We start from the raw sequence: 12976 nt of genomic DNA, 5'->3' as shown, positions 1-12976 counted from the left end.
AGGAGGCGAAGGGTGAAACCTCTGGCGTGTTCTAGGAGGGGGTGTTACCCGGAGCAGGCTTAAGGAAAGCAAAGGTAGAGGTCACTGGCAAACAGCAGAGTTTCATTACTGATCTCTAAAGCTCATCCAGTTGCCTTCCACCCTAATGCACTGTCAAGGAATTAAGCAAGGAAATAAAGAAATTACAAAATTAGAGCCAACCCCCCCCTTCCTCTCCCCGTAGCTTACTTGAAAAGCTCACCACACTTTCCATTATAAAAAAAAATAGAAAAGATGAGCGTACTCTGCATTTGAGGACATCAATATCATTAAGTAAATGAGAATGGTTTGTATTTTAAGTTTCCCAAGCTCTCTATCAATCACTAGTGCAAGTTTCAGCTGAAACAAAATGCCTTTGCTGTGAGACCGATGTGCTGTCCCCAGTGTGAGGGGTGCGGATCTGGCCCTTCCGCCACGCTTCACAAGCGCTGTTGGTGCGTTCGGGCCCTGCGTCTGCAGTCGGCGCTGAACAGCATGCTGACAGGCACCTGCACAGGGACGAGCTGCCATGCTCCATCCCTTCAGATACTCAAATGAAAGTGCTTAAATGTTCTTTGTAACGTTGATCCTAGTTAGAGAAAACTTTTAGGGTAGAAATTTTGTAATACCTGCTATGCAAGTATCTGGGAACTTCTCTTCATACAAAAGAAGTACTTCCCAAGTACAAAAAAAGCCACGCTCCTTGTCGTGTTTAGTGGGACAGCAAATGGCGCCAGTTCCGCCGTCCGCCCCTTGAGCAACCCCCCTGCGGCGCAGCGATACGGCCTTGGCCTTGCCAGGGCCGCTGCCGAAGCGCTGCCAGGCTTTGTTACGGCCGAAAGGCTCCCTGGCTGCCTGGGGCACTCTGGAAGTCAGGCTGTTGGACAAACGCAGCTGGAATTCGATGAGGCGTGCTTCATACACCAGACAGTTGCGGTTTATGCACAGAAGTGTGTGTGTTTCCTTCTAACAAGCTGCTTGTTTCTTTCAGGAATGAAAGAAATCCCTGAGCCAGCGGAGCTGCTCAAAGGAGATCACGATGACTAAAACTGCTTTACTTTCTGCTACTCTGCATCCAAAAAAGGTTCAGTCTGACAGCAAGAAAGGCTGGAGAACATGTCAAGGACATGGACGCATGAAGATGATGGAAAACAGTGTCTCATGCTCACCCTAAAGAACGCGGTTGCCATGCCTGTAACGTGCCACAACAGCCATGTACCAGTGGTGTTTGTACATTTTCATGCACTTACTGCTTGTTTGCTCGGAGGAGAGCGGTGTGCCGCGCTTCTGTCCAGTTCTTCTTGACTTTTCCTGACTTAACTCCTGTTCCTCAGCCAGCCCTGAAGCAGTCTGAGAGACAAAAAGCAGAGGTCAGAAACCTTTTCCTCTTTGTCCTGTTAGCCCTGTTCTTCTGTCCTGTCTGCTCACGCTGGGAAGTGGGACTGTCACCAGCTGAAGTCCCGTGCGTGGTTGCCTGCCAGAGTCACAGATTGCCCTTGTACCTCCTACTGCCTACGGGAGATGGAGCAAACCCCAGAAACCACCTTCATGGGGAGCTCCGAAAACACCTTGCTGAAAAATGCTCATTACATCCCTGAAAAGTGCTCACCATGCATCAGCCAATGTGAGGGGGGCTCAGGCACACAGGAAAATTACTTCACTTGTCCCCCCGAACACCTCCTCCCGCGTGGCTGCTGAACTGGCAAACACCAGTTACCGCCTTCAGGGAAGTGACTGGGCAAATGCTGATTTTAGAGAGGTGTTTTTGACCTCAGAGGTGATGTATTTTCAGCTGAACCTCTGTCAGCCCCCAAACCAGCCACAAAGATTTATTTGCTGTGCTTGAAAAGTTCAAGAACTTGGTATGTTTTTTACATAGAAAAACTTCTTATGAAAATAGCTCATAGACTAAAGTTCATTGTCAGACCCAGCTGCCCTTTACAGTTTTTGCTCCTTACAGAAATTCTCTCAAACTGATTTGGCATTAAGTAGTCGTCTAAGCAACACAGGGCAGAGAATCATAGGGTAAATTTTAAACTATGCAATCAAAGGGTGCTGTCTCTTCATCCTGGGGTTCTTGCTTTGCTTTATTGCTGCCGACATATATTGCTATTCACAAATAATATAGACCATAGACAATGTTTAATGGTGAAAGAACGCTGTAGGTTATGTGTAACTACGGAATAAACCTAAGTGTAACTTTCTGAAGCACGTGCGTCTGTACTTGAAACATCTCTTGTCTACGTGCTAGGCTGGTGGGGCTTGTTTGATACCGCCTTTTTTGAGACAACATGTTCCTCTAAATCAATCTTTACAAGCAAGGGCGTAGTGTCAGGTCCCTTTTCTTGCTACTGATGCCAGTCCTCCACTTGGTTAGTGCCGGACGTCAAAGATGACCTCAACTGGGTGGAAGAGCCAAGGGTAAACCCCCTCCCTGCACTGCTCTGAGCGCGCCCAGCCTGAGGCGGCCTGCAAGTCCAGAAGCCACGTGAGTGTCCGCACCATCAAGCGACCATCGCGCTTGCCTAGCTCTATAGAAGGGTTTTAATCAGTTAAAGATGAAATAACCTCATTTGACTGAGGAGTGCCTTCCCCCACTGAATCAGTAATTACCAGATGCTAAACTGCCCCACTCATTTCTGTGTAGCGGTTGGACAGAAGGTACGTGCACACACACACACACACACACAGAGACACAGACACACACACAGACAGACACACACAGACAGAGTTAACGTACTAATGACACAGGCCAGTGTCAGTGTGTTCTATCCTGATAAATAATTTGATCACTAATTTCAGTTACACCGTCATCTGGTGACTGTTCACCTTTGGTGACCTGAGCGATAAAAAGCAGTACCTGAGGCAGAGCACCACATTCGCTAACGCCATCGCGCTGTTACCCGTGCCTCCGGGCGCAGTCATCCCGATGGAAGGGGACGGAAGGTACGTCGCTGCTTGCTGTGGTCTTTGCCGTGCTCTCGGCTGGGCCTGGCCAGCTGGAAGCACAGCGCGAACAGCTCGGACGCAGCTGCGAACAGCAGGACCACGAGGTACCGATGGACGCGCTTCCTGCTGCGCAGCCCCTTTACCAACCGTTCCACCCCGCTCCACCCGTGCACCTGCTGTGCAGAGGTGGTTTCTGTTACTGACTTTCCCACACAACCCGGTATGCGATGTGGAACACTTTGTCTCAGCTGTAAAATAAAAGCCAAGTGCAGCCCTAGTTTGAAAGTTACACCCCTAGCATTCTGTCCGATGCGCTGACAGAGCCTTTGACTACGACAGCAAGGTAACTTACCTCTGCCTTGAGAGGACGCTGCTGGTGTTCTTCTGTATTTTCTCCATTTCACTGATCGCGGGCATTTGAAACCTAACGAAAAAACACACACAGATGATGATCAAGACATGAATCATTTTTAACTGTTCCTGTCTATTAGGAGTTCTTAGTCCATCACTCACATTAAAAAAATGCAGTAAACAAAGCTGACATTTCAGAGCAACCCTTCCAGGTGTCCGTGACACTCGCTGCTTGCTCAGGTCACCGAGATGCGTTTGCACATCACACGCAGCAGCACAGGAGCTGCACGAGGGGAAATCCAGGCACGGCCAAGAACAGCTGCACCACCTCAGCGCCGCGCTCCCAGGTAGCAAACAGCCTGACAGCACACGTCACCTCTGCGGGGAAAGGTCCTTCACCCTGCTGCTGGGACAGTGCTGGAACAATCTGACAAGCAAAGGCTGCTGGCAACAAACCAGCTTCAAAGCCCTGCTGAAAATGTGGCAAAAGACGAAGACTACGACATCAACCTCACGAGGACAGTGTGTACGCGTGACAAACGATCGTGTCTCCTGGAGAGCACCTTGAGAAGAACAGAGATCACGCAACTTCACAACAGCGATGGGCAATGTCATTCAGAGGTCTCAGGACAAGTCACCGAGTATCACATCACCAACTGCTACCACTCCATGCCATGTTTAAGGCCAAAGACTCGCAAGGCTTACAAGGTGGTGGCAGTGTCTCTCCTCACACGAGCACAGACCGTGCACAGCAGGGACCTGTGGAAGCACTGAGACACCTCCGTGGCAGCAATGCAACAGAATCACAGAATGGTGGGGGTTGGGAGGGCCCTCTGTGGGTCACCCAGCCCAACCCCCTGCCCAAGCAGGGTCACCCAGAGCAGGCTGCACAGCACCGCGTCCAGGCGGGGCTGGAATATCTCCAGAGAACAGCCGTCACAAATGCTCTTAAATATTTAATGGGAAAGTGCACAGAGAAGAACGTAGGAACTGTGCCTCACACTGCTAGGGATTGGGTGAAATTTGGTTCTTACATTTCCGAAGATTTAAAATGCCACTTCCCAGTAAAACCTCACGTCAAGAACACCGGCCAACTGTTTGCTTTAATACAGAATTTCAGTTACTGGGGAAAGACGGTTCTACGAAAAAAAAAGAGGGGAGGAGGGAAGAGGTTCTACCTGAGTCTTCTCTTCTGTTTGATGAATAAACAAACAAGATATATATAAAAAGTTCCTAAATTACTCCAACAACATACACAAAGTAAGAGCACTGCATATAATACCAGCTCCTCTCACGTTTCTCTTGGTCTAGCAGGCACATTCCTTTATTTTCCTCTTCTCTAACCCCAACTTCTGCAGCCGTTCCTCTGCAGCCCCTCCGTCAGACCTCCAACACACTGCACAGGCCTTCTCTTGCTGACTCCTTCCTCCTTCCCTCCATCCCAGTATTGCCTTTTTTTGTTTGTTTTCAAATCACCAGAGCCCTCTTAAGATCTTCCACCCCCCTCCTTCGCCTATTCACCACCCAGCGTGGCAACACCCCCAGCGGTACAGAAAGGCACCAGCTCTGAAGGAGGAGCAGAAGCACTGGTGGGAATTTCAAACTACAGACCCCACCGCCAAGTCCAGCCCCGAGGTGTCAGCATCTCGGCAGCACCGGCCAGAAGCAGCAAAGGGCCAGGCAGCAGCACACACTCTCCCAGCAATATCAGAAGCTACTGAATTTTAAAACCACTGCTCAAGAAAAGAGTCCAACAAACTTACTTTTTTCAACTGTTTGGCATTTCACAACATACGGGCAGCAATCCAGTAACCTTAATACTGTGTGCACTAAGTCTCAAGGCTTCTCCTCTCTTTGACAGACCTGGTTTCCAGTCTTTCTTCTCAGCTAGCTTCCACCATCACACGCTGCCAAGAAGAGAGACAAACAATCAATATAAAGAGAGGTAGGTTCAAAACTCCTGCAGTAAGCCGAGCACAGGGCGGTAACTCACCCCGAGACCTCACACTGGACAAGGCCGCCTGTAACCATCCCGCTAAGCTGAACACCTCAGCCCCTCCACCCAGCCACCACAAAAAGCGGGGCTCACACGGGAGACTGTACGTGTCTGCACCTCCTTCAAGTCCTGCATACTTCCCCGTATTTGTACCTTAGCTGATAACAACCAACTACAGTTGTGTTTTTTCCAACCACTATTCCCTCCCTCACATCTTGAAAAAGACGTTCCTCGCAGATTTTAATATTCCAAAAGGTGTGACTTTTTTTTTCCCCCTAATTATAAAGAAATCTCGTTAGGTAGACTTACAGACTTAAACTTCAACACCAATTTCAACTTCAGCAATCCAAAATTACAGAACACCATTCTCTAATACAATGATGAAGCTGTAAATAAATTAATCTTTTCTCCAGCATCCACCATACAACATCTTGTATCATGAAGTATGTTGAAAAAACTTTTGTGCCCTTTATGGTCGTCTTAAGGCAAGAAAAAACTAGCTGCCACAGAAAATCCAGGTAATAAAACTGATGCCACACAGCGTATCACGCTCCTAAGAACAGCCAATACCACTCACCAACCCGAACTGAACACCAGTCTCACCCGCACGACTGGTCACCGCAGGAAGAGCCCACAGAGGTAATGCGAACTGCCAGACACGCAAAGGTCAAAGCTCTTCACTGCCCTGCTTGGAAGAAACGCTACTCTTATCCCCAAACATACACTGTAAAATGTAAACGTGAATACAGTTCACCAGTAAACACCGAGTATGAGTAACAAAAGGTGTCAAAATGTGATCTGAATGTAATGCTCAAAAGCACTGCATCCAGAGTTCATAAAAACACCGGCTCTCCAGACATTTATTTTCTGTCATTTCTAGCCCCCCGTCCTGTTCTGTAACTCACGAACTCTGACGAATGCTTAGGCAACCTGCGACTGAGTCTTTGTAGAAAGCTGCTATAGAAAATGTCTGAAATACCGAAGTACCTGATCGTTCCGTCCATCTGCGAGGTGGCAAAGTGAGTCAGCGCGGCTGTGTGCTCTGTCACAGAGGCAGAGTGACCGTCCTCAGTCTGCTACGAAGAAACTCCTTCAGTCTACGTATGCAATACAATCTTCAGGAACAAAGCATTACAACTGTCAATAACCCCACAGCTTTAATCTCTCACATTTTTTGAATGCTACGGCCTCCTCCTTTGATTGCTGGGCATACAAAAAAAAGCAGCACAAACAGAAAACCAGATGAATATGTTCACATCTGCATCATTCCTGGTTTTTAGTACAAAACCTACGAGTTCACTGGCTAAAAGCGTGTTCGAAATCCTTGATGAAGAGTTCATTTAACGTAACTCTCTTCTTAAAGCTTTTTATCTATTACTGATGTCACAATTCAAGTATTCTACAAAGAGAGGGAAATTAAGATAACAACATTTTTAGTATTTCAGTTTTGCAAGCTGCTCTGATTACACAGATAAGACGACAAAACCTACCTGGCTTTTCCCAAAATATGTGAGAAGTTTTCTGTTCTCTTTACTTAAAGGAAAAAATCTCACAGGAGTGTCAGTGTCACCCGGGCGAGCTCTTGCAGCAACAAGCACAGCGCCTTGCCTGTAACTTCAAAGGGTCAGTGGGACAGAGCCCTGCCACTCGCCGCTCAACAGTCCGATAAACACACCTCAGGTAAGCTGCTTACTTGGCAGGTTTTTCCATACTAATTAGTCAATAATCTAATTACAAATATTCAGCAAATTTACACAGAATGAGTTTCCTAAACACCATAAATGAAAAGCAAACTCCAAAATTTGGAGTGCAAGAGATGCGTTTTATTGTATGCCCGTTACGATGAGTAACACATTTAGAAATAATAATCCCACATAACAGTGACAATCTTATTTTACAGCGTGTACATCATTTTTACAGCCACATAAAACACGTATTTTTCTAAGAGATTTCCCAAATTTAACTTTCTGAAGTTTAGAAATATAAAAAAAATTTATTCTCAAGGAACTGATTCTCATCTGGTGCAAAAACAAAATATGAACATTATCTGAAACACAAAGCCACAATATAGCATGGAGTTACAATTTATCATGTGAACAGCTGTGTGCAAACATGAAGCAACTAAAAAAGTAAAAAATACACATTATATGCATAACATTTATGAACAGGTTTTTCATTAAATAGCCCTAGACCAGCTCGTTATATTAAGCGCCATTTGATCTGCAGCATGCTAACACAAAGCGTTGTTTAAAGGGATGCATATTTTAAATGTATACACTGTAAACTGAAGATCCACCTCCAAACTCTAGTGGCAGCATACTTTTCTGGTTAAATACTGCATATATACTTTCTTACAGATTGAAAATGCATGTTTATAGTATGGTATAGATTTTTTTTTTTAAAGAATTGATTAAAAGGTGCAATTTTATGTTTATATTTAAAATTTCATATGAGGAGGTAGGACAATAGTCGTCATACCTGTTAAGAACACTGCCCTAAAGAACTTCTAAGTACTTTGAGTTTTAATTCAAAAACACCCTACATTTTTCAACTCCATTTTTAATACTCTTTTTAGAGATTTTAAAGTAGCGAGAAAAAAAATTAGTGTTGAGTTACAACACTATGAGCTGCATCCACATTATCCTTAAAAAAAAGTCAAATTCAAAGTTAATTTTGTTATATGTGCCATACTGAACAACATTCAACCATAGTTTCAGATAAAAAAGGGAAATTATATACATACACATCTTTAACCCTAGCACCAGAACACCACCTCTGAGATCATAACATAATGCTGTACTTCAAACATCATATCCTGCAATAAAACAGGTTAGCAGCTTTGAAAACCATTAAAAAAGTACTTCTTGGACCTAAACTAATAAAGGAAATGAAGAAGTTTCCCAATGAAATGTTGTTTGTTTTTTTTAAAAACAAGGGACAACCCCCCCAAATTTGACCAGTTCTGGAATTTCATTCCCAGGCATGAGTTAAAAACGTTCTGATCGAGTGACTAACACTCTCCGTTCAAAACTGACGAGAAGTTAGACTCGGTTGCCTTTGCAAACAATTTGTAAATAACCCCACCATGTGTCTGAACTGTTTTCGTATTGGAGACAAACGCTGTTACTGACAAAATGGGTATCACAATCATCTTTGTGTTGTCCTCCGTAGCTTAACGTGTAATATTACTAATTTGAAGACATTCATCCATCTTTCTGCAAATTTGAGACATTCATCCATCCTGCATTCTATAGTGCTCTTTAGGTTCCGATAAGCAACAATCATAGGGCTATGAGATCCCCTGTCAACCCTAATACTTTTAAGACTTTCAATACAAAGAATGTAAAGTTATGATTTAATATCAAGCTTTGAAACCAGGAGAAACAGTTCATGAGATTTTTTTTTTTTTTTTCCCCAATTAGCATATCACAGTTTCTAAATTGCCTCCTTCTTGAGATCGTACATTATGGCCTCTTTGTGGTGCCTCATTATATGCTGATTTTTTTCAGACGGTCTACGGAATCCCTTTTTGCAATACTCACACCTATGTGGATAGTCTTTTGTGTGTATTGATATTACGTGCCGCTTAAAGCCTGACGCATCCGTAGTGCTATATTCACAATACTGGCATTGATAAACCTTCCTTCCACTGTGGGTCTTCATGTGCTTCTTAAGTTCATTTTGCTGCCTAAATCCTCTTTTACATCTTTTGCATTTAAAAGGCAGGTCCTTGGTGTGAACTGAGAGGATGTGCCCGCTAAGTACAAAAGGATCTGATGTTTTAAAGTCACAGTGTCTACACTGATGTATCTTTTTACCTTTATGGGTTTCACTATGCTTTTTGAGCTCAGACGGTCGATGGAAGCCTTTTTCACATACCTCGCACTTGTGGGGAAAATCCTTTGTGTGAACTGAAATAATGTGTCGCTTCAGGTCACTCGAATTGGTGCTCTTATGGTCACAGTGTGGACACTGATGAGTCTTATGCCCTTGAAATAATTCTGTGTGCTGCTGCAGTTCTTTCTCATCTGCAAACGCCTGGGGACAGTGCTCACATTTAAATGGCAAATCGGTCCCGTGTTTGGTTTTGATGTGAGTTTTCAGATTGGACTGATCAGCACACCTGAAGACACAGTGCTGACACTGGTACGGCTTTTCCCCAGTGTGGGTCCTCATGTGCTTTTTCAGCTCTGACGGGTGGCGGAATCCTTTCCCACACTCCACACACACGTGGGGGAAGTTCTTACTGTGAACTGCAAGCAGGTGTCTATTGAGGAGCCCCTGCTCTGCAGTTTCATAGTCACAATATTTGCACTTGTGTAGCTTGGGCTCCTTGTCCCTCAGTATTAGTTTATTAGAGCTCAACGGGCTTGCTTCTCTGTATCTTCTTGTATACTCTGTAAACTCATGGGTTTTATCAACTTTATTTATAAGCTTATGGCTTTCCAGATGATTGTGGAAACTTACTTTTTTGTTAGTTGTAAAGTCACAGTCTGTACACTGGTACTTCTTCTTAATCATATGATCTGGATGATTCTTCATATGCCTTTTCAAGAATCCTCTGGATTTAAATTTTTTCCCACAAATGTGACAAGGGTAAACTGTTAAGGGCTGTCCATCAGGACCTATTATAACAGCTGTTTTTAAACAAACAAAAACAAGTTATGAAGGAAACAAATTTACTGATTAAGAAGTTTTAAATCAGCCAACTGCTGTTCAGATTCATGCACTTACACTTGCAGCAGACAGAGAATGGTTCAGTAGTTTAAAAACAACCAATCCACAGCACCTACAGTTTATATAGTTGTGGTTTAGAAACTGCTCAAACAGATCAGTAATATCGTATGTGCAGTGAATACATCCATAATTACTTTTTAATAGCCTGCAAAATTCAAACGAATCGCATCAGCCCTAAGTGTACTGACTTCGAATAGCACAAATCACCACATTTTCTATGCACAGAATTGGAGGGGGAAGGACACAGGAAATACGCAAATCACCATTTGTATTTTTTAATTCTGCACCAGCTTGGGAGAAAAAAAAAAAAAAAGGAATAGTACAGGAGCAAGTGCCACTCCATGACAATACGCATAACCATACAGTGTTTACCTGTTTGCCATTGCCTGGCCTCTCCTCTCCTCCTTTTCTTGGTTTTTTGTTTTAGCACTCTATTAGTGCTAATGCTATCACAAATCTGCAGGTATTGTGTTGCATTACCGTTTTTGTTTTCTAATCGTGTATCCAAGTTATTTCCTAGAAACAAAAATTAGACACCATAAAAAACCTTAAACAACTTTTTTCTTTGGGACTGATGACTGGAATTGCACAGCAGCATATCTACTTTTTAAAAAAAATACTACCCTTCCTCTACAATCAACATATATAAAAAGGAAGAGTGCCAATATAAAGCACTATCTATCTTTGCTGGTAAAAGTCAAATATATAACTGTTTAAACACTCATTAATTTTCAGATATATGCCTTGCTTTCTCATACTTGTGAAGACATTAATTTCTTACAAGTTATGCTGGTTGTTTCCTTTCATTTAATTTGGTTTTACTTCTTAACAATTGTATTTATCTCTTTCTTGACTACAAAACTATACTAAGAAACCTGGCAGATCCTCCCAACCTCCCACCCACTCTGAAGGCCTACTAGAACTGCCAGAAATCTGTGAATGCTACAATTCTAAGCCATCTAGAACTGCGTTCATTTCAAAACAGCAGAGAAAGACTGTGGAGTCCTTCAATAGATACTTTATGGATAATTTTTGCATTCACCGATTAGGAGAACTGACACAGAAATGTGTATATTTTCAAAGACAGCAAGTTCGTTTTAATGCTGTGCCAAGCACAGTTACGTTTCTTACCTGCCGCTTGACCATCTTCGTATCTTCTGGGTAGCCTTCTTTCATCTCCTGCAGAAAATGGTATTTTAGTCATTATAAATTAGAACTCTTTTTAAAGATGATGGCTTTGAAAGTCTGATCATGAGAGAAAACTAACTCAGCTAACAAGTAACAGCTTAACTCTATCCAAACTGAGATGTGCTGTTCACAACCAGTTCAGTATTTTGTAATTATGAGCCCCAGGAAATAAAACCACATCTTTGTAAACAGCTAATATCTACTAAAGCTGTGTTTGCATGCTTACCGTGCTGACTGCCTTTCCTGCTTCTCATAATTAATAAGCTTGCTTCTGCAAACCTTTAACCTCATAAATAACCTCAGATAGCAATCCAGAAACAGGGTTATCTGAAGGCCATAATTTGCTCCTGAGATTGAAGTACTTTATCTCTCCGGAGCAGAACTAGGCAGGTAAGAAGACTTACACCTGATCAGACGCCCAGAACTCATCTACATGAGGCGCTACAAAGTTCTGGGAGACGGAGAAGTAATACCTCATGAGTGTATTCCTCATTTTGGATTCAAAGTGTTTACTGCGATGTGCCAAGACTCTCTGGTTCTAAACCACTTCATCAGCCCAATTACTGTGCTCAGATGCATTAAACCAATGAATTTTAACTGACTAATTCTATAAACCATGGATGATGTCATACCCTCCTAATATACATTTAACATACCCTCTTAATATGCATTTAACATGCTAAAATCTGAGAAAAGAATAAATAGGAAAGAAAAGAATATTCAGAATTCACAATATATCCTGATAAGACAGTTGTACTATGTGAAGCATGGCTGCAGAGAAAAAAATTACCTTTTATTTTTTGTTTCTAATCTGAAGGACTAAGAGGCTTGAAACAGGTATATAAACTGAAATTATTAGGAACATGTTTACATTTATTCCTACTATTCACTTTTTAAAGTTATTTCCCCTTCCTCCTAGCTACTGTAAAATACTTCAGGCTATTCTTGTTTGTGTAAAATCTTCAACAGCCAACTTAACCATTAAAACTCACGCACGCTATACATCTGAGCCAGAATCAAGAACAACATGTAGAAATTATCCTAACAGCTTTCCTTTCTACTTCACAGAACTCAACATATAGCAATCCATTCATTATATGCAAGACAACCAACTACTACAGTAATCTGTAACTGTTTGACAGGCCAGCATTGGGAAAAAACCACCAGTGTAAAAATGGAACTGTTGTCTTCAGGTTGAACTGCAAAAACACTAAGGACCTTATGCGTAAAAGGTCACGAATGACGTCAACATAATTTTTCACATCACTTAATGAACTCCACTAACTGACACTTCTAGATCAGAAGGAGCTGTTTCCAGACCCACAGGGGAAGGTGAGAGATTATCACATTTGCACAGAGATTCTGAAAGATAGATTAAGGAGAAAATAATGGAAAGGATTTTCAGAAAATAAGCATACAGATCCCTACCGTAAGCAGCAGCCCAAGCAACAGGGACAAAAGTTTTATTCACACCAGAGTCCTCAAGCTGTGCGTCTGGAAGTGATGTAGCTTCTTCTTCACCTACAATAACTTCCATATAAACTTCATCTGCTATTTCAGCACAGCCTGGATTAAAGGAGAAGAACAAATCTTTAATTTTATTCTGCTCATCACAAATTTTCCTTCATTTAATTTGCTCTCACTCTGATTGATACCCATTATAAATTACTTTTCTTCCTTTGGCATTTAGAACCACCCCTTCCCTTAGCGGATCATTATTTATTCAGACATTCCTTA

The 12976-nt window shown here is 42.7% G+C and overlaps 1 protein-coding gene across 7 annotated transcripts in view; it reads right to left on the bottom strand.

The window, feature by feature from the left end:
- Positions 1-7115: 7115 nt before the first annotated feature.
- The window catches only part of ZNF711 (zinc finger protein 711), a 29487-nt gene continuing 23626 nt past the window's right edge, over positions 7116-12976 (bottom strand). For 6 of the 7 annotated variants that reach the window (XM_075435234.1, XM_075435231.1, XM_075435233.1 and 3 more), the window contains 4 exons: positions 12668-12805; positions 11183-11230; positions 10424-10567; positions 7116-9951 (listed from right to left, as the gene is read on the bottom strand). In XM_075435234.1, coding sequence (XP_075291349.1) covers positions 8750-9951; positions 10424-10567; positions 11183-11230; positions 12668-12805 — 1532 coding nt within the window. In that variant the 3' untranslated portion in view covers positions 7116-8749. The remainder of the gene's footprint in view (positions 9952-10423; positions 10568-11182; positions 11231-12667; positions 12806-12976) is intronic. The other variant, XM_075435236.1, reaches the window with a different exon arrangement.

The sequence above is a fragment of the Opisthocomus hoazin genome, chromosome 14 (genome assembly GCF_030867145.1).
Source record: "Opisthocomus hoazin isolate bOpiHoa1 chromosome 14, bOpiHoa1.hap1, whole genome shotgun sequence".
Lineage (NCBI taxonomy): Eukaryota > Metazoa > Chordata > Aves > Opisthocomiformes > Opisthocomidae > Opisthocomus > Opisthocomus hoazin.
The sequence above is the reverse complement of the archived record's forward strand: the minus strand, read 5'-3'. Positions and strand labels throughout refer to the sequence as shown.